We start from the raw sequence: 25,683 nt of genomic DNA on the forward strand, positions 1-25,683 counted from the left end.
AAAAAGAGCATCGGACAGTAATTAAAAATTAAAAGAGGATCGCAATTAGGGAACACCATAGTCAATTAAGTTTAAAAGAGTAATCCTGGGAGAAGGAAAATTAAAAATGAAGCAAGCTGGGGGAAGTAAAAGAAATAAAAAGACACCCACGAGAAATTAAATCAAGAAGGGGCAATGAGAGAAGCAAGATTAAAAGGGCATCAACTGAGTGAAGAATAAGTAAGATGGAGGCTATGAGATGCGTTTGCTTGGGATGTTTACGAATGAGAAAACCAGGTTTAATAGATCATTATGCTTAAGGAAAGGTTTATGGCTTTAACACATGGAGTTGTTGAGGCGAATAGCATAGATTAATTTAAGGGAAAGCTAGATAAGTACGAGAGAGAAAGGAATAGAAGGTTATGCAGATAAGGTTATGTGCAGAGGGGTGCGAGGAGGCTCATTTGGAGCATAAGCACAGGCATATACTAGTTGGGCTGAATGGCCTGTTTCTGTGCTGTATTTTCTATGTAATTCTAGAAAAGACACTAGTGACTCAAGAGACTGCACTAACATACCAAGCACTGTCCATAAAATGCAGAGGAAAATAAGGCAGCTAGAAAACCAGGGAGATTAGCTTGGACAAAGGAGCAGCCTAAAAGGCAAAGAGATTGTAGTCGTAATGGATTCTTTGCTTTAGGAAAACGGATAGCCATGTGGTCCTAAGGATAATACCTCCAGGGTAGTAAGTTGTCTACTTGGAGCTAGAGCAGTATATATTGGAGAAAGGCAAAAGGATACTGCAGGGGACAGGAATAATAGTTTAATAATCACTTCCAGGAGGATCACATTAAAACTCAGGTAGAGGTGCAAAATAATGTGTTCTCATTTATTTCTCAGGCTTAGGAAAGCAGAATTTGCCAAGAAAATTGGGGAGTTAATGAGTAGATGGTGTGAAAACAACAATGTGACTTTCGTGGATAACTGGGGATACTTTCAGAACAAGGGCTATTACAGAAAAACAGACAGTACCCTAAACCAGGTAGGGATAAAAAGGTTTGAAACATTGAGACAGTAATCAAGAACCATTTAAATTAGATAGGTGGAGGAGGTGAACAGAGAGTAGGGAAGAACCAGGATTCACGACAAGACTGACCATAGAGTAAGAGGTGAGTATGGACTCAGATACTTGCATGAACCAGAGATCAGGAAAAGGCAGATATTGGGGGTGATGAAAGGAGTCAAATCTACATTAAGATGTATTATATATACACACACAAATGCTAGAAGCATTTGAAATAAGATTCTGGATCTGGAGGTTGTCATCGTAGCAACAGAGAATTACATGTAGCAGGAACATCAGAAACACCTAACTCCAGAAGATGGGAATAAATATAACATTCAGGGATATAGTCTTCAGAAAAGATAGAATAGACAGAAAAGGAGGTGGCATAAGCAGATATGTCAGAGATACTTGGGAAATGAATGAAGTTCCTATGGGAGGTAGCAAATTACAAAATGAGTTGCTCTAATGCAAAAAACAATCCAGGTCAGCAGAAGGAGGAAGACAGTTTACTGTATGAAAAGATAGGACAGGTACGTGAGAACAGGAGGGTTGTTTTAATGGGAGACTTCAATCAACCCAATACAAATTGGGAAAACCCAAGTGGTTTCATGTCTGAGTTAATAAATATGATGCATGACTGCTTCTTGACCCAGTGCAGAGAAGCCACAAGAGTTAGTGCTCATCTTGATCTGGTATTCATAAGTGACCCAGACTACGTACAGAAAATGGAAGTCATGACACCATTTGGGGATATAGTTGCCACAGAACGATCATTCAAGTGAGCGTGGCCATAAAAGGGAGTTGGATGAGCTTCTGCAAGTAGAAGACATCGAGTTATTGATGATAGTGGGATTAGCTGCGATTAGTGATATCAATCAATTCAGTTTCCTGCAGCTTGTTTGATTGGCTTTGAATGTAGGAGAGGAATTTCCCAGTGTTTTTTCCTACTTTGCTCAAAGATTTTTTCACCTCTCCCAGGAGATTGCAATACTGGTGGTGAGCTCAGACCAAAAAGGTGTGATCATAAATGGATTAACAAACAAATAATTAACATAAATACAAAATAAAGAGGGAAAAGCTGACACAGATTCTGTAGGATGAAAGGGGTTGAGGGTTCACTGGGATTGTACAAGAACATGCAGAAACATGATAAAAAGGGTAAGAAGAGAGGCAAAGTGAGACATAAATGCATAGCTGCAGACACAAAACAAACCTTTCAGTACGTCAATAATAAGAGGACAGTCAGAGAAGGGGTGAAATCCTAAAAGATGTATATTGGCTCAAACCAGAAGACGTGCACAGATAGTAAACACCAGAGTCCCTGGTCTTGGAAACATTACTTAAGACTGAACTGCCCTGCCAAATTTTAAATCATAGGATGAAAACAGCAATACTTGGCAATTTTATGGACTTTATAACTGCTATGAGTTAAATAGCTTTCTATTGCATGTTATATCTACACCTACAGTTCAGTGCCAAATCTACTGTCCCCCAGTCCCGTCAACCAGATGCTGAAAAAAAACCCTGCACTTTGCACTATATTGTTTAATGTTCAGAATTTAGATACATGTAGGAAACAGGAGAAGCAAGCTCCAGCTATCTCATTATCTATGTGGCAGAATTTAATTTACTGAATCCAATACAGAATTTTCTGATACATGTTTTTCACACACGATGTGTGTTTAAAATGCAGACATTGGTCTAACTACTCTTACCTCCTAATGCCAATAAAATATTCAGACAATGACTATCATAACTCGTCTTGCTAAAATTTTGTCTTGGCCACTTCAGTCTGGTTTTTATTGCAGATTTTTTCAGCAGAGGAAGAACATTGTGCTTCATAGGAAATTACAGCATTGCCAACATGATTGAAGTGGCCACCTGGAGAAAATAATCACTCCTTCCTTGCACTTCCAGATCTTGCGACACAATATTAGACATCTTGCTCTGATATCCACAATTTATCATTTTTCTTACCCCAGTTCCACAAATGAAGCCTTCAGACTATCAAGGGGTGCATGAGATAACGAAAGTGTGGTCATTACATCTTCCAAAAATCCCACTAAGAGTTTCCGGTCTTCTTCCTACAGTACATTTACACATACTGAACATTTCAAGTCATCAAATCCATTCACTAAAACGTGAGGAAGTTTATGTTTCTAGAATTACAAATATCAACTTCTATTACCTGATTGTAACAAGTGAGTACTCCAGTTGCATATATGGGAACTGTGGCCTTTGTTAACACTCCATTGCCAGCTGTAGCAGAGGCATCTTTTCAAAACATAAGTCAATGCACAACATCACTTAACTGTTCTACTTAATCCCCTTTGCACAAGCCATTTGTCTAATGGATAACTGTACTTTATTTTTACCACATTGAGAGGTCATAGATTGACATTTGGATATTTAAAATGGAGTGCGCCTTCAGAAAGATTACATCAAAGTTATAACAAAGCTGGCATAAAATAAGTATAAAACAGAACAAATAATTTAACTTTCATCAGTGTAAACGTCTTGGGTACAACCATGTGTGTAGCACAACCCTTTAGATTTGTACTGTTACTTTATTTAGGACAATTAAATTAAAACACTGGTCCCATACAACAGTATGATTCACCAAATACAATTAATTTGCTTTGCGTTGCTAAGTCAATGAGGGTTTAAACTTCACAGTTGCCCCTTGATAAGGGCTGAAGAACTTAGATTCCAAACTGCCCAAACAGTGAAAACAACTATATTAAAACACACCAGGTTTCTGAAACTTAACTTAGTTAAGTTTGCTAAAATTTTGGGAAAAGACAATTACATTCTGCATAAGTTATGCTGACAAATTTTTAAAAATTCTAATTAATCCATTAAAACTGTATCTAGATATGCACACTTAAAACATTTTTAAAAAAGGACAGATTTGTTTTATAGCTAATATTGCTTTTCTATTCCCTTCTTGTCCAGAACTGTAAAATGAGGTTTTCAATAAATATTCAGAACTGGAAAATTTAACAGTGTGGGCAGTGTGTGGGTGTGGCTTACCAACAACTTCTTCTGATAGCCTCAGTATTTCCTGGAACTGTGGCTTTACCTAAGGGTGTACAATATATCACGTTATATTGAAACAGAGGCAAAGACATTCCAGAGTCACACAGAAGTACATACCCATTATGCTAGTTACATTCAAAATGCAGGTATTGTAAATTAAACACATATACCCCTTAAAATAAAAGCCAAGTTAGCTAATTGAATAACCAAAGATTCAATTTTTAAGTATTCCTTTTAAAAGCAAAATTTGAAAGATACAAGTATAGGCTCAGTTTTACTTGTTTTGTCATTTATGAACAATATCAAAGTTAGATATTATACAATCGAAGAGTGAACAATCAAATCTGGACTTGGGAACCTAGGACTGTCCCTGCTTTCAGTTGTTAAATTGTAATTTGTACAGAACCAGCTACTTCATGTTCAGTCCTTTTATCTTTAGCTTTAATAAATTCAAACATCTTTAGTGATTCCAATTAGGCCTCAGGAATTTTCAATCAATCAGATGTAATGGAAATATACTACAAAAACTAGAAGCTAGACTCTGAGCTGAACTTTCATTAGAGAAAATGGGTTGGGAGGGACAACATGATTTGATTCTTCACAATGCTGAGACACACAGATATAAATGGAAGACAAATTTGATTCAGACTATGAGTGCAGACCTAAAAGCCACGGATTTAAAATTAACAAGCCTCAAAACATTAGAAATGTTGAGTTTGGTTCCTATAGAAATATCTGGTTGGCAATGGGTTTTGACATTACAGGGTGATGCATAAGATCAAATACTCCAGAAGATACAATGGCTCTCGTCACACTGGGCGATGAATGGATGAATATCATGGGTTTTATCTTGATAATTTCTGGGGATCAGGGAGCACGAATGCAGAACTCACCCTCAAGCAGTTCCTCAGGGCAGTGTCCTAGGCCCAACCATCTTCAACTGCTTCATTAATGACCTTCCCTCAATCATAAGGTCAGAAATGGGGATGTTTGCTGATGATTGCACAGTGTTCAGTTCCATTCGCAACCCCTCAGATAATGAAGCAGTCTGTGCCTGAATGCAGCAAGACCTGGACAACATCCAGGATTGGGCTGATAAGTGGCAAGTAACATTTGCGCCAGACACGTGCCAGGCAATGACCATCTCCAACGAGAGAGTCTAACCATCTCCCCTTGACATTCAACGGCATTACCATCGCCAGATCCCCCACCATCAACATTCCGGGGGTCACCATTGACCTGAAACATAACTGGACCAGCCACATAAATACTGTGGCTACAAGAGTAGGTCAGACGTTGGGTATTCTGCAGCGAGTGACTCACCTCCTGACTCCCCAAAGCCTTTCCACCATCTACAAGGCACAAGTCAGGAGTGTGATGGAATCTTTGATGGAATCTACTTGCCTGGATGAGTGCAGCTCCAACAACACTCAAGAAGCTCGACAACATCCAAGGCAAAGCAGCCTGTTTGATTGGCACCCCATCCACCATCCTAAACATTCACTCCCTTCACCACCGGCGCACATGGCTACAGTGTGTACCATCCACAGGATGCAATGCAGCAACTCGCCAAGGCAACTTTAACAGCACCTCCCAAACCCGCGATCTCTACCATCTAGAAGGACAAGGGCAGCAGGGACATGGGAACAACACCACCTGCACATTCCCCTCCAAGTCACACACCATCCTGACTTGGGAATATATCACCGTTCCTTCGTTGTCGCTGGGTCAAAATCCTGGAACTCCCCACCTAACAGCACTGTGGGAGAACCTTCACCACACGGCTCACCACCACCTTCTCAAGGGCAATTAGGGATGGGCAATAAATGCTGGCCTTGCCGGCGACGCCCACATCCCATGAGTGAATAAAAAGAAATAGGTGGGGTAGAATCCTTGAGCGGGTAGATTATAAAATAAACCATTAGATGTCTAAATTAAAGTTACCAGCCATTTGCATTGTTCTAGTGCTCATTTCAAGAAAAATAATTGGGCTAGCTGGATAACTATTAACACTGTGACATGACAGTGCTTGGAGACCAGACTGAAATCTAACCTCAGTTGAGATTGGTACAAAAGCTTCTCCTAGAATTGATGTGATTCTGAGCTGGGTTAAACCGTTGAGAGGGGGAAAGAAGTGGAGCAAGTAGAGAAAGGAATACTGTAAGGCAATCCTCATTTTGCAAAATCCAAAGCACTCTAAACGAAGATCTACATTTTAATCATTTTTTCTAAAATATTGTTGCTAACCATTCCGTGCCCTCCCCATTTCATAAATGAATTTTGGAAAGGTATCCAACTCAGAATATAAACCAGAATGACACAATATCAGACATCATGGTAGAGTTTCATAATTCCTTTTCACCTTTTATTACTACTGCCACTACTAAACAGCACTACTGAATTTTTAAATTGCCACAGTAGCAATTTTAGCATCTGAGCTCATATGTGAAGGAAAGCAGCATTACAACAATTTTCATTACACAACCCAATGGTTTTTGTAGTCAAAATAAATATAACTTATGTTATGTTAAACCTTTATAAAACACTGGTTAGGCCACAGCTGGAGCACTGTGTTCAATTCTGGGCACCACACTTTAGGAAGGATGTTAAGGCATTAGAGAGGGTGCAGAAGAGATTTATTAAAATGGTACGAGGGATGAGGGACTTCAGTTATATGGAGTGTCTGGATAAGCTGGGATTGTTCGCTTTAGAACAGAGAAGGTTAAGGGGAGATTTGATAGAGGTATTCAAAATCATGAACAATTTTGAGAGAGTAAATAAGGAGAAACTTTTTCCAGTGGCAAAAGGGTCAGTAACCAAAAGGACATTTTTTTAATGCAGCGAGTTGTAATGATCTGGAATGCACTGCCTGAAAGGTTGGTGGAAACAGATTCAATAATTACTTTCAAAAGGGAATTGGATAACTATTTGAAGGGAAAAAATTTATAGGGCTATGGGGAAAGAGCAGGGGAATGGGATTAATTGGATAACTCTTTCAAAGAGCTGGTACAGGCACGATGGGCCAAATGGCCACGTCCTGTGCTGTACCTACTATCTCATCGCAATAAATAGCTCCAACAAAAATTGTAACATAAGACCATTTAGTTTTAGGTGGAATAATTATTGAAAGCAATTGCTTTTCCTTTCTATGCTGTTTATATCCAAACCATAGCACAGTAGAATTTGCAGTGGCAAAAAACACAGCCACTGCCAACCTGTACCACTCCTGCAACTTCAACAGCGACAGAATAAATGGTGCCTCCTCTCAAGAGTCCTGGCTTCTCTTCTAGTCATAGCAAAAGGCACGAGAAAGAAAATTGATTGTTTTTTTTCAAAAAAAGTGCAGATTCCCTCGCTCTGTAATTTTAACCCTTTTTCTTTGGTGAGAATAGAAAGTAGGCACTGTTAAAACTGCTGAGAGGGAGAGTGGGAGCACTATGCCCTCCGCCCCTTCCCCTGGGCAAAATCCCCTGGATTCTGGCTCCCAGTCAGAAGAATGATGTAACTAGGTACATACTTGGATTAAAAATAAAGAAATTTAGTCCATCAAAGACCATTTCTTTCACAGACTACAATCTGCTCTATGGTGGATTCGACCCTATTCATTTAATTTCCTTCGGGAACATTTGCAAAATTTCTCCCTGAGCCCCAAAGATAATTCCATGAAAGCTACTGATAGGCACATGCTGCTCTAGGCAGAAATGGAGTAATAAAAATGTGGAAATAAATAGGAAAAACTGAAGGTTGGCAGAATATTTAAGCATCACTACAATCATTACATCTGGATGATTAAATCAGCCAATATTTAAGCCAGTAAACTTCTATACAAGGTAGCGCATTTATCTTAGTTCCTCTTTGTGCATAATATGAAAACTACTTAACACAAGGTTATCGTCAGTTAGTTTAGATTTTCAACAAGAAGTTTAAATTTACCCACCTTTGTATTTGTAAAAATTTTACCAAACGTTCGACATAATCTCCAGAAATACCGGGAGAAGTCATGGACACAGGATGTTGAGGTAACATTAATTTTACCAACTGTTTCTATTAAGTGCGGTAATCTGCAAGGAAATAAAAATGGAGAGTCGCTATAACTTCTAATTAGTTTTGCGACCAGACCCTCAGTAATCTCCAAATGAGTAATGAAATCGGTAAGGAACTATCAATTTTGAATACTCCAACAAAATGTTTCCAGTAATTCAACATTTCAACTGTTAATAAGCTTCGCCTATAAAATCTGTAAATGATATCAGAAGTCAATATCTAAAAACCAAAAAAGTGGATGAAAATTAAAAGCTTCTTGTAAGACATGAAAATTAAAACCAACATTCCTTCAGATGAGAACACCATCATGATTGTGCAAGGAAAACATTTAATAATAATCCACGTTAAAAGGTACATGCTAAAATATGTACCGTGTTTGGATTGTCTTAAAAAAGTGTGGCAACAAGCTCTATGGTGTATGAATTGATGTCAGTAAACAATTACAGCAGGCAGATTTTAAAGGGCATTGTTGAAAGTAGGATGAGACCAACTCACAGCTGGTTGACGACCCACAGAAGGTTCTCCCAGCCAGTTGTGCCCTCATGTTCTAGCTGATTATCGTACAGTTGCAATAGCACCGATAACTGTTCTCGGCTTCCAATGATTGTTGCCACATCTTGAAGAGGGGAAGCTGGTCGAGGGAATCTGGTCACTTAAAAAAAAATTTACTAATCAATAAAAAAGATTCATGATAGAAGCATACATATATGGTCATGTTTTCAGTGAGGGAAGCATTTGCTACTTCAATTGTTCCTTAACCTTTGGTGTGCTTGCTGAATTTATCCAAGTAACTGAACTATAAAGTCCAAGGACGTTCCCGGTTTGGTCCCATCGCTGATCTCAAGTGTGGTGGCAGTTGGGACACTACAGTCGGCTTCAGAGCTCACCATGGTTATAAAGCCCATAGCCTTCACAGACCATGAACAATCTACCCCCTCAAGGACTCTATCCTACCAAATAAATTCCTCAGGAAATGTTTTGCACAAATACTTTCCAATCCCGTGATCCCCAATGATCAAGCAAAATTCCAGAATATCTATTACTGCTTACTATTGCTCTACTATTCATCCCTCGCTCCTGGCTGGCTGCCCTCTGTCGATGACACATACCACCTGCCCAAGAAACAGGAACCATTGTGTCCTGTAAGTATTTCATCTGTTTACACTAATTCCTAACCAGCTTTAACATTTAATTAAACACTCAAAGCAAGAATGTCATACATCAGCAATGTAGGAGGTTTGATTATATATAATGTAGGCCCACTTTTTTAATCCTTTAAAAAAAAACTTGGGTGAGCAAAATATAGTGCATGATGTAGTAATGATAGCTACCTGATATTTTGAAAGAATTTTTTTTTTTAAAAAGGTGCAGTTATACCACAGACACTGAGGGGATGAATATCCAAGAGGGTTCGCCTGCTTGTCCGTCATAACTTTGGCGTAGACCATGGAAAAACAGCGTAAACGTTATTTCTGCCATTTCATCCTGGGGTTTCCGTGGCCCTTCCACCGAAGTTATAGTGGATGAGCAGAAGTCGTCCATAGGAATTCACCCAAGACTGGTGGCTGCAGAGTCAGATGATCAGTCAACAGTCCCTCGCAATATTGCCAACGAAGCATCACAATGAACTGAATTCTCGCACATATGCTGAGCACCAATCCTTGGGTGGCTAATTTTTAAATTTCATGCATGTGTGGCTAGAAGCAAAAACATCCTCCTAACGTTTAAATTCCAAGTCCTCAAATCATCCTCAACGATCTTCTCTAATTATCCTTAAATGCAATGTCGATTTGAATGCGGGACACAAAATACTCGCAATATTCAAGTGTGGCCTCACTGACACTGTATTTGCACAATTTTTATAAATAATGTTTATTAGCAGATTATTGTAAAATACACTACCTTCTATCTGTGGCACTTCTCCTTGAAGCTTTGCTTTGCTTGCGAAAGGAGCATTTTTCAGCACGAGTGCAAAGAGTGGTGGAATCAGCGATTGCATGGCTGAAAGATGTAGGTGGAGCTTATGTTCATCAAGTCCATGCTCTCCATCCTAAATGAAAATATGCAGAAACAAAATAGTTAGGATTTAGAAATTATGCAGGAGTCAGATGAGCTTCAATAGATGGCCATTTAAAAAAACTAGCATACTTGCAACACAGCAACCTCCACAGTCAAATATTAACCTTAATTAAATCAATATTTAAAAAAATACAAGAAAGTGCTTATGATTACTTTGAAGATTAAGGACAATTTAAATTCTTTCAACTAACCCAAAGTAAATATTAAGAAATCTAGTTTTCCCATTTCTTACACCAGTTGTTACTATGTGCACCACCAATTATTTTACAACCTTCAAATCCAACAAAATTAGGGGATGAACTGGATTTCTATATTTCCATGCGTGTTGGTATTGGTCCCTAAAAAGTATATACAGTTCAAAAAGTTCTAGATTACTGATCTAAAACTGCTACAGTTAGAAAACTAATGGTTCTGATACTTGCAAAAAAAAATGATTACCAATATTAATATCGTCGTACTTTTTATTTAAATGTAGTTTATCCTACATGTGCCTTAGCTTGGCCAATTATATACTTCCAATGGGGTGGTGGTGGGGTTGTCACTATCTGTTTAAGTCACCCCGTTCAGGGTTGTCCCCTGAGATTATTGAGCCAGGCTCTGTACAGACTCTGGTGTGATCACTCTGTTCTAAAACATGGAAGAAATAGCAAATGAAAGACAATATGTAAAGGTCAAGTCCCCAAAGATGTGCAAGAGTTTGAGGAAAAAACACCCATGCCAGTCTGCAAGCCAATTGGCCTTACTGTCATTGTCTAGGCTCATACATGAAGAATGTCTATTTGGGAGGGGAAGGGTAAAGGAAGAGGGAAAATTAGAATTTTATAAGCCTTGTTTGCATGGAATTATAAATACTGAAGTGCACTTTCCTTCTGTAAGGCAGATGGGCAGTTTCTCCTGTTTCCATCTGCCACCTTTTGTTTAGTACACCATATAGTTTGTTCACTGAGAACCGTGGGGTCCAAAGTGTTTTACCATTTTGAGGCACATAGGTGGGTACCTTTGGGGGCCACATATAAAATTTAAATCCACATTCTCATTAACGTAGTGCAGTTGATGTATGCGAACTTTCAAAAGGTGTTGGGTAAAGTACCACATGATAGCCTTGTTAGCAAAACTGAAGCCCGTGGGATTAAAAAGGCAGTGGCAGTGTGGATACAAAATTGGCTAAGAGACTTAAAGCAGAGAGTAGTGGTGAACGGCTGTTTTTCAAACTGAAGGGAAGTATACAGTGCTGTCCCCCAGGGGTCGGTATTAGGACCACTGTTCTTTTTGATACATTTTAATGACCTGGACTTGGGTATACAGGGTATAATTTCAAAGTCTGCAGATGACACGAGACTCGGAAATGTAGTAAACAGTGAGGAGAATAGTAACAGACTTCAGGAGAACAGACAGACGGGTGAAATGGGCAGATATACGGCAGATGCAATTTAACAGAGAAGTGTGAAGTGATGCATTTTGGTAGGAAAAATGAGGAGAGGCAATATAAACAAAATGGTACAATTTTAAAGGGGGTGCAGGAGTAAAGAGAGCTAGGGGTGAATATGCACAAATCTTTGAAGGTAGCAGGACAAGTTAAAAACACATATGCGATCCTTGGCTTTATAAACAGAGGCAAAGAGTACAATAGCAAGGAAGTTATGCTAAACCTTAATAAATCTCTAGTTAGGCCACAGCTGGAGTATTGTATCCAATTCTGGGCACCACACTTCAGGAAGGATGTCAAGGCCTTAAAGGGTGCAGAGGAGATTTACTAGAATGGTATCATGATGCCGGACCTCAGTTATGTGGAGACTAGGGAAGCCGGGATTATTGTTCTTTGAGCAGAGAAGGTTAAGGGGAGATTTAATAGAGGTGTTCAAAATCATGAAGGGTTTTGATAAGAGTAAAGAAGGAGAATTCCCAGTGACAGAAGGGTCAATAACCAGAGGACAGAGATTTAAGGTAATTGGCAAAAGAACCAGAGGCAAGTTGAGGAGAATTTTTTTTTACGCAATGAGTTATGATGATCTGGAATGCACTGCCTGAAAGGGTGGTGGAAGCAGTTTCAATAATAACTTTCAAAAGGGAATTGGATAAATACCTGAAGGGGAACAATTTGCAGGACTATGGGGAAAAAGCAGGGGAATGGGACTAATTGGATAGTTCTTTCAAAGAGCCAGCACATGCAAGATGGGCCAAATGGCCTTCTTCAGTGCTGTATTGTTCCATGTTTCTATGATTTTAGTATCTAATACTGACAGATCTTGGTGTTCTAAGGGGTGGGAAGAGTGCATGTGGCCCATGGGCCACAGATTGGATCCCCTGATGTACAAAACAAGTCTGAGCCAAATCCAAGTTTCAACCACCTTTCAATTCAACCTATTTTATCCATTTTGCCGCAATGCACAACAGCCATTACCAGCACAAAAAGATAATCTGGTCTTCAAAACAGAGCATAAATAACTTAATTTAAGATGGGGTCCAATCCTAAGACCTAGTACAGTTACGTTCACCATTACTACAACACAGTTCATGATACTGAATTAATGGAAGGTTCAGATCAAGAATATATGTGAATAGAGTTCACAGAATGGTAGGTTCTTAATCACAATGATGGTACACAAAGATTTGTCACTGTTTTGGCAATGTAAGTAGCCATTTTGTGCAGGTGCACAATTCCTGGTCTAGACTCAAGAACTATTATCTACTAGTTTGTCCTTAAAAGCAAAAGGCTCTGGATCTTGGGACAAATGCAATTTTAATCTCCACTGCAGAAATAAAGCGCAGAACCTGAAAAGACAACGCAATCCATCTCTGTGGTCCCTCAAAGATCTCTCTCATTCTTCCTTAAAGTTTTCCACAATGCTTCCCTGTGCATTTCATTCTTCTTATTCACCAACCATTATACCAAGTCCCATTATTAGTAAAGGCATGCAGGGCTCAAAAGAACAATCTGCTCTGCAAAATAATTGCACTGTAATGTACACTGAGTCAATGAGGTGGTATACAATCCAAATCTACCTGAAACTATCAGTTTGATTACATTTAGAATACTAACAAGACAAAAACATATTAAGTGCAACTGAACAGTATAATTCACAGAAGTAGTTTCCAACTAAAGAAGCATGTTAAAACAGACAAATCATAACTAAACTAGAAGTATAGATTTTTAGGTTCTGGGGCACGTTGCATCATAGCTTTTCCACCCCTCCCCCAACCTCATTTTTATTTCCATCACTCTCCATGGGCATTCATGGCATGTACTAATTAAATGAGACCAAAAGGTGTTTTTAAAAAAAATTATATAGATGCATTCTTTTAACCTACCCTGAGTATTTTTTCAATGTTGCTTAGTAGTGTCGGAATGAGATGAGACTGGAGTTTACCCAGTTCTGTGGTCCAGGCTGCAAAAGCTGGTAGGAAAACTTGATGCGTAGCATTAATTACCCTCTCTGAGGGGTCGTTTAAGGCAGACATTTGCAGTTCAAAACCCTGTGGTGGGAAAAAAGGCTATTTATACAGAGGAACAAAAGTGGGAATTTCCATAAAGATATTTGATCTGAATAGAAAAAAAGAGGTTCTTGGCACAATACCATACCTGAAGATATTTATCAGGATCATCAATGTATCCCATAATAATACCAAGACTTTTAATGACTGCCTCTCGCACAAGGTCTGCCTTATCTTCTGTCAACATCTGCTGCAGCATTGAAAGCACCAGAGAACTGCGAATCTCTTTCTAGAAAGGAGAACCATTAATTTAGCTCAATAATCACTGGATTTGTTTATTTTAAACAGAAAGGTGCAAATGTTTCTTACAGGCAAGTAGGGTGCTAGTGCTCCACAAGCTTCAGCCACTAGCAATCTTCGTTCTGGATACTTGTGATTGATCTGGAGAAGGGGAAATAATACAGTAAAATGAATAAAATGCTCTGCACTTTCCTTTTCTCTGTGGTGATATAATTTACATCAAGTCAAATCCGTCAGTAGGTATAAAATAAGAACATGGGAAAATTAAGACAATTCAATTTAAAAGTATTTCCATTGAGGTTGCAAGATTGTGTTTGCAAGTCATTCCCATACTGAGAAAAATTGAGTAACCAAATATAGAATTTATCCATGCTTTTCTAGTAACCCGTTGGCACAATCCTTTAACACACTGACACAGACTGGAATACCTGGGTTCACATCTTAATTTCTGCTGATATTTGGACCCAAGCTTTGTCCAAATAAAGAGCTGCCAATCTTGGTTGGGTCATTGGACAGGGAGCATGACAACAAATGAAGGAATCCCATCACCAGCAATATGGTGCTCATAAAGGCAAACAGCCATCACATAAGAGGAGTTTTCAGCATCAGTGTGTGTTCTGAAAACTCAGCAAAATAAAAAAGGTTGGTTCAGGGAGTACAGAATTTCTTGGAACTGCTGGCAACCTAAGGGTTCATTACATGAAACATATCCTGTTGAGCCTGTCACAAGCACATTACTGAGAAGTTCTCAACTTGTTATTAGCCAATGTAAAGAATGTGTGAAGTTTGTTGGAGTTCCACGTTTGACGCCTTTAACAAAATGAACTAATTAGGTTTTGCGCTTTTATTTCTAGAAAATATCACAGACATCAGGTTTTACTAATTGCTCAAATGAAGAAAATTGCAATACAATTTAATTATTTTTGAAGCAAGCAGGAGCCTCTGAGCCATACGTTGTTTCCAGACAGAGGCCAGGGTCATGGCCACTTCTAAGTTTTTGCTAATATCATTCTCATTAATAGGTTGAAAGTGGCCCATGATTTTCTACTTGAATTTTTTTTGGGTTAGGGGTAGTACCTACTTATCTGCTTCGTAACTCTCCCAGTAAGATTAAACACATTATTTTGAGAATCTTAATTGTGAAGCAGTACTCTGCACTCTCTGGTGCCATGGCCTACATCAAATGCACTGCAGCCCTGGGAGGTTTGTCAATCAGATCATAATTAGAATTACTACCTTAAAATGTGAAAAAGATAATTGCTTATCAAGAATATATCTTAAAATTTAACTGAAATAAAAAATGAAGCAGCCTCACCCCCATCAAGTCTTTTTGAAGTGCGGGTCATCCTACTGCATCTATGGAGTTCGATTATGATTTTATACAAATGAAAGTTACTCCCAAAATGTCAAAAGTACTGAAATGATTAGTAAACTCAAATGTGAGCTAAGCTCAATCGGAAATGATTTTTCTCAAGCCGACAATGATGTAAACTTAGTCACTCACCAAGGTGAACGGCTAGATATAAAGGGCTTCCTTTACTTGGATCAAATGAGGGGAATTCCCATGTTCTCCCCATAGTACAAGTGTTAAGCAATCCTCTAGTTGAGTAACAAATATGAATGTGCATTGACAATATTCCATGGTGTTGAGAGATTTGGGTGTCCTCATACAGGAAACACAAAGTTAGCATGCAGTTTCAGCAAGCAATTAGGAAGGCTAATGGTATGTTGGACTTTATTGCAAGGGAGTTGGAGTACAAGAGTAAGGAAGACTAGCTACAATTTTACAGGCCATTGGTGAGACCACACCTGGAGTACTGTGTACAGTTTTGGTCTCCTTTTCTAAGGAAGGACATACTTGCTATAGAGGCGGTGCAACAAAGGTTTACTAGATTGATTCCTGGGATGAGGGGGTTGTCCTATGAGGGTAGCGAATCTTTGGAATTCTCTACCCCAGAGGGCTGTGAATACTGAGTCGTTGAATATGTTCAAGGCGGAGATATAGATTATTGGACTCTAGGGGAATCAAGGGATATGGGGGTCGGGCATGAAAGTGGAGTTGAGGATGAAGATCAACCATGATCTTATTGAATGGCGGAGCAGGCTCGAGGGGCCATATGGCCTACTCCTGCTCCTATTTCTTATGTTCTTATCCTGCAAGTCATTTATAAAAATTATAAGCAGCATCAATACTGAGCATCAGTACTGAGCTCAGACACTCCACCAGCAACAATTTTCCACTTGATATCTCTCCTTGCAACACCACCTTTTTGTGGTCATCCTTTCAGCTACCCTTCAACACACTGCCACAAAAATTAAAAGGTCGGAAACATTCAACTGGCGAGTCAGCTAAGCGTTTGCAGCATTTTTTGTTTTTGTTTCAGATTTCCAGCATCCACACAGATTTTTATTCTTAATACTTTGTCATCTATTCCATAAGCATGCACCTTGTGAATCAGTCTTATGTAGGATAACACAGTCAAATGCCTTTTTGAAATCCAGGTGGACAGCAAGCTGTAATTTCCTTGAAGAAATCTAAAACTAATCAGATACAACCTGCATCTTCTGAGCCAATGTTGCCTCTCTAATCAGACCCTGTTCTTCCAGGCGTCCCCATAGGCTACCCCTCACTCGAACATGTGATGTGATATCATCTAATCACTGTAGTCTAATCATCTGGTTCACTGTAGCTTTTTACGCTCTTCAGTCGGCGAGTGGCGGGAAAGAGCGAGACCAGAACGGGGATATAAACAGCCGGAGAGAGCGGGAGTACAGTCAGCGAGCGGCGGGAAAGAGACACACCAGAGCGGGGATATAAACAGCGTGGAGAGAGCGGGAGTACAGTCGGCGAGCGGCGGGAAAGAGACACACCAGAGCAGGGATATAAACAGCGTGGAGAGAGCGGGAGTACAGTCGGCGAGCGGCGGGAAAGAGACACACCAGAGCGGGGATATAAACAGCGTGGAGAGAGCGGGAGTACAGTCGGCGAGCGGCGGGAAAGAGACACACCAGAGCGGGGATATAAACAGCGTGGAGAGAGCGGGAGTACAGTCAGCGAGCGGCGGGAAAGAGACACACCAGAGCGGGGATATAAACAGCGTGGAGAGAGCGGGAGTACAGTCGGCGAGCGGCGGGAAAGAGACACACCAGAGCGGGGATATAAACAGCGTGGAGAGAGCGGGAGTACAGTCGGCGAGCGGCGGGAAAGAGACACACCAGAGCGGGGATATAAACAGCGTGGAGAGAGCGGGAGTACAGTCGGCGAGCGGCGGGAAAGAGACACACCAGAGCGGGGATATAAACAGCGTGGAGAGAGCGGGAGTACAGTCGGCGAGCGGCGGGAAAGAGACACACCAGAGCGGGGATATAAACAGCGTGGAGAGAGCGGGAGTACAGTCGGCGAGCGGCGGGAAAGAGACACACCAGAGCGGGGATATAAACAGCGTGGAGAGAGCGGGAGTACAGTCGGCGAGCGGCGGGAAAGAGACACACCAGAGCGGGGATATAAACAGCGTGGAGAGAGCGGGAGTACAGTCGGCGAGCGGCGGGAAAGACACACACCAGAGCGGGGATATAAACAGCGTGGAGAGAGCGGGAGTACAGTCGGCGAGCGGCGGGAAACAGACACACCAGAGCGGGGATATAAACAGCGTGGAGAGAGCGGGAGTACAGTCGGCGAGCAGCGGGAAAGAGACACACCAGAGCGGGGATATAAACAGCGTGGAGAGAGCGGGAGTACAGTCGGCGAGCGGCGGGAAAGAGACACACCAGAGCGGGGATATAAACAGCGTGGAGAGAGCGGGAGTACAGTCGGCGAGCGGCGGGAAAGAGACACACCAGAGCGGGGATATAAACAGCGTGGAGAGAGCGGGAGTACAGTCGGAGTCAGTCAGAACCGACCCATACGGTCTGAGAAAAACCCAATTGTGACGTCACAGGGAAACATGTAAGTGATTGGTTGGTGAGTAATTGACTTGTTTAACTTACAAAACAAGTGTAACTTAGTAAGAGATTTTTCCTCATCTCGGTCATAAATGGCCAACCTCTTACCTTGAGACTATTCTGTCAAACACAATCGCCCTTTCATAGAACCGTGTTGACTCTGCCTAATCATACAATGATTTTCTAAATGCCCTGTTACTACATCCTTAATAATAGATTCTAGCATTTTCCCTATTACTGATGTCAGGCTAACTGGCCTATAGTTCCCTGTTTACTCTCTCCCTCCTTTCTTGAATAGCTGGGTTACATTTGCTATCTTCCAATCCACAGGGACTGTTCTAGAATTTAGGGAATTCTGGAAGATGAAAACCAATGCATCCACTATCTCTGCAGCCACCTCTTTTAAAACTCTAGGATGTAGTCCATCAGGTTCAGGGGATCTGTTTCATTCCTACGCATAATGTGACCTGTTCTCAATTTATTCTAAGACTTGCCTTTGGAAACTTCAATATACCGGCACAACCTGTCATCACATTTCCCCCTTTTTTTGTCCTGTGACTGCCCTAATGCTGATAAAGAGAATGAAGAACCGCAATTCATTACTGAAGTTACAACTCTGCTCCAAGTGAGAGGGATTTGAAATGAAACGGGAATTTAGATTGCAAAACTGTTAAGTGAACAGAAATGAATGCTGGTGTGTGGGAGGGGGGATTCTTAGTATTGTTGCACCTAATTAGGTGCTGATCATAATCTCAGCTGGTTCTTCAAGATTGTTGGGAACATTTTTACAGTACATACAATGACCATTTTGAAAATAATGCAAAAAGGACAGCTGTTGTCAGTCCCTAATTTACAGGTTTCACAGTATATCGAAAGCAACTTGAATAATTACTTCAAGTAAATGCAAATCTTATTTGCCTAATAATTCAATTTTTAGTAATTTAAAAGGTGTGGGCAGGAATCAGCCCTGTAGCCCTCCTCTGCATTCCATCCAATAATTCTTTCCTGTAATATGGAAACCAAAACTAAACACCATACTCCATTGTGGCCTCATCAAGGCCAGACACAATTTCAACATTACGTCCTTCGACGTACAAGTCACACTCCTTGTTTCTTCTATCTAACCTCGTGACTTTACACCTCTATCTGCCACCGATCTTCTATATCTCTTTGGATTATTGCACATTAGTTAGCACGATCAGCCACTGCACCTTGAGGGCCGGGTTTTGAGGAGGAATTATCTACCCTGGGACTTAACTCTCTGCAGGGGGGGAGGAGGAAGAAGGAGGACTTGAGAGGTCTTCAATATTTCCACGGGTAATGAGAATTTGGATCCAGGGAAGTTCTTCTGTTGAGCACAGGATTTGAGGACCAGAGAACACAAATTTAAAAGGTGTCAAAAGGAAAATAGGAAATTTAGACTTTTTTTTAAAGCAACAAGCAGATAGATCAGTGAAACTGATTACCACAGAACTGGTGGAACAAAAGTCATGGTAGGTTTTAAAAAGGGACTTGATGAATTACCATAAGGAAAAAGAAAATATGGCCATTGGTGCCAGAATCAGGGTGAGAAAACCGGTAGGTGGTTTGGAAAGTAGGCTAGATGCACCAACAGCCATCTGCTGCCCCAAAACATTACTAGCTTAGTCAGTATATGCAAGTTATGAATTTTAAAAGCTAATTAGGAACGAATAGCAGACTGCACTCCACCTGCATTTCAACAGTGAGAGTGTAGGATGATATATTTGGAGATTAAAAGGAAGAGAAAGTTCATAGTAGCACTGAAAAAACAGGGCGAGACACACACACACACCGGGGGAGGGCAAGAGACAGACAGACACGCGCGGAGGGACACACACACACACACACACGGAGGGCGATTCCTTTCCACAAAATAACAAAGAAGATTATTGTAGTCTAGCATTCTTTCAACTACATGTGCACTTTAGACATATTTGCATATGGAGGGTCATGTGGCTAATATTTTTTTAAGCAAATTTTTGCTGGTATGTGGTTGATGCGGACAAGGCTACAGTTATTGCCCAACCCTAATTGCCTTGAGGTGGTGGGCTGCCCTCTATCTGCTGCAGTCTTCGTGGTGTAGGTGCTTCCAAAATGGTGTTACAACAACTTGCATTCACATAAGAAAAACACTCCAAGGCGCATCACAAAAGTATAATTAGACAAAAATGGATGCTTAGCCAAAGGAGATATTAGAAGGGATGCTAAAAGCTTGGTGCAAGAGGTGGGTTTGGGGGGGGGGGGGGCGGGTAGGGTCTTAAAGCAGGAGAGGCAGGTGAAGAGGTTCAGTGAGGAAACTCCCAGAGCATAGAGCTTAAAAACAGCTGAATGCATGGCTGCCAAAGGTGGGCGAAGGGAGTTGGGTTACACAAGAGGCCAGAGTCAGGGGAACACAGAGTTCTCGGAAGGTTGTTGGGCTGGAGGATTCTAGGATATTTACCTGGTTTCTCTGGTCAGTCCTGCCCTAACATGGTGTGACTCACTCCACTATCCAATTTGCTCAGCTATGTCCAGTAATGCGCTTCCATGGAGTCTTGCCCTCAGTGGAAACCAACTGCCACTAGAATTGAAGATCTTTTGTCTTAGCTACATAAAAGTTATGTAAAGGAACATGATTGGCAGATGAAACTTCTGTACTGTGTCTGAGACAAATGAAACTCAAACTCAACCACAAAGTCATATGGGACTTGATAACTCCCCTATGTGTTTTTTTTATATATTCGTTCATGGGATGTGGGCATCGCTGGCGAGGCCGGCATTTACTGCCCTTGAGAAGGTGGTGGTGAGCCGCCTTCTTGAACCGCTGCAGTCCATGTGGTGAAGGTTCTCCCACAGTGCTGTTAGGAAGGGAGTTCCAGGATTTTGACCCAGCGACGATGAAGGAACGGCGATATATTTCCAAGTCGGGATGCTGTGTGACTTGGAGGGGGAATGTGCAGGTGGGTGTTGTTCCCATATGCCTGCTGCTCTTGTCCTTCTAGGTGGTAGAGGTCACTGGTTTGGGAGGTGCTGTCAAAGAAGCCTTGGCAAGCTGCTGCAGTGCATCCTATGGATGGTACACACTGCAGCCACTGTGCGCCGGTGGTGAAGGGAGTGAATGTTTAGGGTCGTGGATGGGGTGCCAATCAAGCGGGCTGCTTTGTCCTGGATGGTGTCGAGCTTCTTGAGTGTTGTTGGAGCTGCACTCATCCAGGCAAGTGGAGAGTATTCCATCACACTCCTGACTTGTGCCTTGTAGATGATGCAAAGGCTTTGGGGAGTCAGGAGGTGAGTCACCCGCCACAGAATACCCAGTCTCTGACCTCTTATAGCCACAGCATTTAGATGGCTGGTCCAGTTAAGTTTCTGGTCAATGGTGACCCGCAGGATGTTGATGGGGGGGGGTGGGGGGGGGATTTGGCGATGGTAATGCCGTTGAATGTCAAGGGGAGGTGGTTAGACTCTCTCTTGTTGGAGATGGTCATTGCCTGGCACTTGTCTGGCGCGAATGTTACTTGCTACTTATGAGCCCAAGCCTGGATGTTGTCCAGGTCTTGCTGCATGTGGGCTCGGACTGCTTCATTATCTTGAGGGGTTGCGAATGGAACTGAACACTGTGCAATCATCAGTGAACATCCCCATTTCTGACTTTATGATGGAGGGAAGGTCATTGATGAAGCAGCTGAAGATAGTTGGGCCTAGGACACTGCCTTGAGGAACACCTGTAGCAATGTCCTGGGGCTGAGATGATTGGCCTCCAAAAACCACTACCATCTTCCTTTGTGCTAGGCATGACTCCAGCCACTGGAGAGTTTTCCCCCTGATTCCCGTTGACTTCAATTTTACTGGGGCTCCTTGGTGCCACACTCGGTCAAATGCTGCCTTGATGTCAAGGGCGGTCACTCTCACCTCACCTCTGGAATTCAGCTCTTTTGTCCATGTTTGGACCAAGGCTGTAATGAGGTCTGGAGCCAAGTGGTCCTGGTGAAACCCAAACTGAGCATCGGTGAGCAGGTTATTGGTGAGTAAGTGCCGCTTGATAGCACTGTCGAAGACACCTTCCATCACTTTGCTGATTATTGAGAGTAGACTGATGGGGCGGTAAGTGGCCGGATTGGATTTGTCCTGCTTTTTGTGGACAGGACATACCTGGGCAATTTTCCACATTGTCGGGTAGATGCCAGTTTTGTAGCTGTACTGGAACAGCTTGGCTAGAGGCGCAACTAAGTTCTGGAGCACAAGTCTTCAGCACTACAGCCGGGATGTTGTTGGGGCCCATAGCCTTTGCTGTATCCAGTGCACTCAGCCGTTTCTTGATATCACGTGGAGTGAATCGAATTGGCTGAAGACTGGCTTCTTTGATGGTGGGGATATCGGGAGGAGGCCGAGATGGATCATCCACTCGGCACTTCTGGCTGAAGAGGGTTGCAAACGCTTCAGTCTTGTCTTTTGCACTCACGTGCTGGACTCCGCCATCATTGAGGATGGGGATGTTTACAGAGCCTTCTTCTCCTGTTAGTTGTTTAATTGTCCACCACCATTCACGACTGGATGTGGCAGGACTGCAGAGCTTTGATCTGATCCATTGGTTGTGGAATCGCTTAGCTCTGTCTATAGCATGTTGCTTCAGCTGTTTAGCATGCATGTAGTCCTGAGTTGTAGCTTCACCAGGTTGGCACCTCATTTTTTGGTACGCCTGGTGCTGCTCCTGGCATGCTCTTCTACGCTCCTCATTGAACCAGGGTTGATCCCCTGGCTTGTTGGTAATGGTAGAGTGAGGAATATGCCGGGCCATGAGGTTACAGATTGTGCTGGAATACAATTCTGCTGCTGCTGATAGCCCACAGCGCCTCATGGATGCCCAGTTTTGAGCTGCTAGATCTGTTCTGAATCTATCCCATTTAGCACGGTGGTAGTGCCACACAACACGTTGGATGGTGTCCTCAGTGCGAAGACGGGACTTCGTCTCCACGAGGACTGTGCGGTGGTCACTCCTACCAATACTGTCATGGACGGATGCATCTGCGACAGGTAGATTGGTAAGGACGAGGTCAAGTAAGTTTTTCCCTTGTGTTGGTTCGCTCACCACCTGCCGCAGGCCCAGTCTGGCAACTATGTCCTTCAGGACTCGGCCAGCTCGGTCAGTAATGATGCTACCGAGGCACTCTTGGTGATGGACAATGAAGTCCCCCACCCAGAGTATATTCTGTGCCCTTGCTACCCTCAGTGCTTCCTCCAAGTGGTGTTCAACATGGAGGAGGAGGGCGGTAGGTGGTAATCAGCAGGAGGTTTCCTTGCCCATGTTTGACCTGATGCCATGAGATCCAGAGTCAATGTTGAGGACTCCCAGCGCCACTCCCTCATGACTGTATATCACTACTGCCACCTCTGGTGGGTCTGTCCTGCCGGTGGGACAGGACATACCCAGGGATGGTGATGGAAGAGTCTGGGATGTTGGCTGAAAGGTATGATTCAGTGAGTATGGCTATGTCAGGCTGTTGCTTGACTAGTCTGTGGGACAGCTCTCCCAATTTTGGCACAAGTCCCCAGATGTTAGTGAGGAGGACTTTGCAGGGTCGACTGGGCTTGGTTTGCCTTCGTCGTGTCTGGTGCCTAGTGGTCCAATGCTGGGTGGTCCGTCCGGTTTTATTCTTATTATGACTTTTTTTAGCTAGATTTTACAACTGAGTGGCTTGCTAGGCCATTTCAGAGGGCAATTAAGAATCAACCACATTGCTGTGGGTCTGGAGTCACATATAGGCCAAACCAGGTAAGAACGGCAGGTTTTCTTCCCTAAAGGGCATTAGTGAACCAGATGGGTTTTTACGACAATCCGGTAGTTTCATGGCCACCATTACTGATACTAGTATTTTAATTCCAGATTTTATTTAATTAATTGAATTTAAATTCCCCAGCTGCCGTGGCACGATTTGAACTCATGACTCTGGATTATTAGTCCAGGCCTCTGGATTACTAGACCAGTAACATAACCACTGTGCTACCGTACCCCTTGTGCGCCACACAAGGGATATATCTACTATCAATGTGAGCCAATTCAACAATCCTTCAAGATAAGAGTTGGTGAAGCTTTGATGCATAATCTTTTCTTTTCAAACTTGGAGATGTGCTGCTCACATGGTATGAAATTCTTAAATTTTGACTGAATTGTGTCAAAGCCCAAAAGGGGAACAGCTTCCCAGCTCTGGCTGGTCAGCGTGCCTGCTTAGTCTGTCTGTTCAGGGATCATTTCTGCATATCTTGCTATGTCTGTTAGTCCTTTTTGAAACTCCCAAGGGTACACACACCAGCTTGCTGAACAACCTTCTAATGCGTAATCCAAGATCAGCCTTGCAACAACATACAGGTTCCACCCTGCTTGCCTATGTAGCAACAGAATGTTTATACAAGAACAATTTGGTCCTGTTCCATCCTAGCACAGTTTTGTAATGTATAATTGAAACTATCCAATTATAAACTGACTGACAACTAATTAAAGTTTTTAACTGGTTCATTGATGTCTTCACTCAGGAGGAATTCAGCTTCGACATCTCCATCAATATAGACGTTGTGCTTAGTCTGAAACAGGCTTCACCCTTCAAAAAGTTTTGATGACATTTGATACAGATTTTGAAACTGTGAGCAGAAAGGCAAGACAGTGTCCATCAAACTGGACCAATATGCATGCAGGTCGACAGTAACCCATGACGCTGTTGCCAATTCCACAGGATACAAACTTCAGAAAACCTTTTTAAAAAATTTGTGATAAATTCAATCAGAACTTCTCAACAGAGCTAAATATGGTGTAGGAAATTTAGGGATTTCACAAGAGAACCAAAAAAAACAATAAATGGCAATATGAACAACTTCTAACACAGAAGATAAAAGAAAGATATGCTGTCAAAGGCAGAAAATGAATTAATGATGGGACCTAGAATTAAATTTCACATCAGGAGGGGTTAAGGTCAACTGACTGAATATGGTGTGAATTTCTTAGGAGGACAGCGTTTCTAGGCAATTTTCCGCAGAGGGTGAGAAGAGTTTTCTATGTGGAGCCCCAACAATGAAACATTTGGCATGACTATTCTCCATAAAATCCTTATGCATTATTATGCCTTATGTTTCTCTTGAATGCTCACATTGTCAACATTCAAATGCTCAATTCAATGTGGCAACTCAGGTAGTTCTGCACCAATAACCTGTTGTGCAGCAATTGTCAAACATCTTAATGCTCCTGATTTTATACCCACACATGATATAAACCATTTTTGTAATTAGATTTAAATTTTTATTAGATTTATTTTTTAATCTCAAATTAGATTTTGTATTTACCTGTTCCCAGCACTGTGGTAAAAGTTCAGCCTCAACACGAGTTGGTCCAACATGCTGAGCAAATGCTACACAGCCTGTTAGAATCATCTGTCTAAAATAAAAAAAAGGGAGAGAAATGAATACTGAACCAGATTAATGACAGAGTTTTCGCTGTTATGTCCCATGAGATTTTCCTCCATTTGATTAAGCGACTTTCTGTTTCTATCCATTTTCTTAGTCAGCCCACTGCTCACTTACTCCTTCTACACGAGTTTCCAACAGCGCTGGGACAAATGCAAAATATACTTTAATGTTAAAAAAAAATAAATAGCAGTTTGTCTGACAAGCTGAAGATAAAAATAAAAATTAAGATATCAGAAACTGAGGTTTGCCATCGACCTGGGACATCAGTTTCCAGTGTCAGTATGCATCTTCAAAGTAAACATTATTATGGATGGAACTATTTTCTCGACAATGTCTCTACCACAAACTAT

The 25,683-nt window shown here is 41.7% G+C and overlaps 1 protein-coding gene across 6 annotated transcripts in view; it reads right to left on the reverse strand.

Moving 5' to 3' along the window:
- The window catches only part of relch (RAB11 binding and LisH domain, coiled-coil and HEAT repeat containing), a 125,631-nt gene that overhangs the window by 22,774 nt on the left and 77,174 nt on the right, over positions 1–25,683 (reverse strand). For all 6 annotated transcript variants that reach the window (XM_068001861.1, XM_068001859.1, XM_068001858.1 and 3 more), the window contains 10 exons: positions 25,211–25,301; positions 14,009–14,080; positions 13,788–13,928; positions 13,517–13,681; positions 10,031–10,178; positions 8,624–8,780; positions 8,022–8,145; positions 4,079–4,127; positions 3,234–3,319; positions 3,023–3,129 (listed from right to left, as the gene is read on the reverse strand). In XM_068001861.1, coding sequence (XP_067857962.1) covers positions 3,023–3,129; positions 3,234–3,319; positions 4,079–4,127; positions 8,022–8,145; positions 8,624–8,780; positions 10,031–10,178; positions 13,517–13,681; positions 13,788–13,928; positions 14,009–14,080; positions 25,211–25,301 — 1,140 coding nt within the window. The remainder of the gene's footprint in view (positions 1–3,022; positions 3,130–3,233; positions 3,320–4,078; positions 4,128–8,021; positions 8,146–8,623; positions 8,781–10,030; positions 10,179–13,516; positions 13,682–13,787; positions 13,929–14,008; positions 14,081–25,210; positions 25,302–25,683) is intronic.

The sequence above is a fragment of the Heptranchias perlo genome, chromosome 2 (genome assembly GCF_035084215.1).
Source record: "Heptranchias perlo isolate sHepPer1 chromosome 2, sHepPer1.hap1, whole genome shotgun sequence".
NCBI classification, from domain to species: Eukaryota; Metazoa; Chordata; class Chondrichthyes; order Hexanchiformes; family Hexanchidae; genus Heptranchias; species Heptranchias perlo.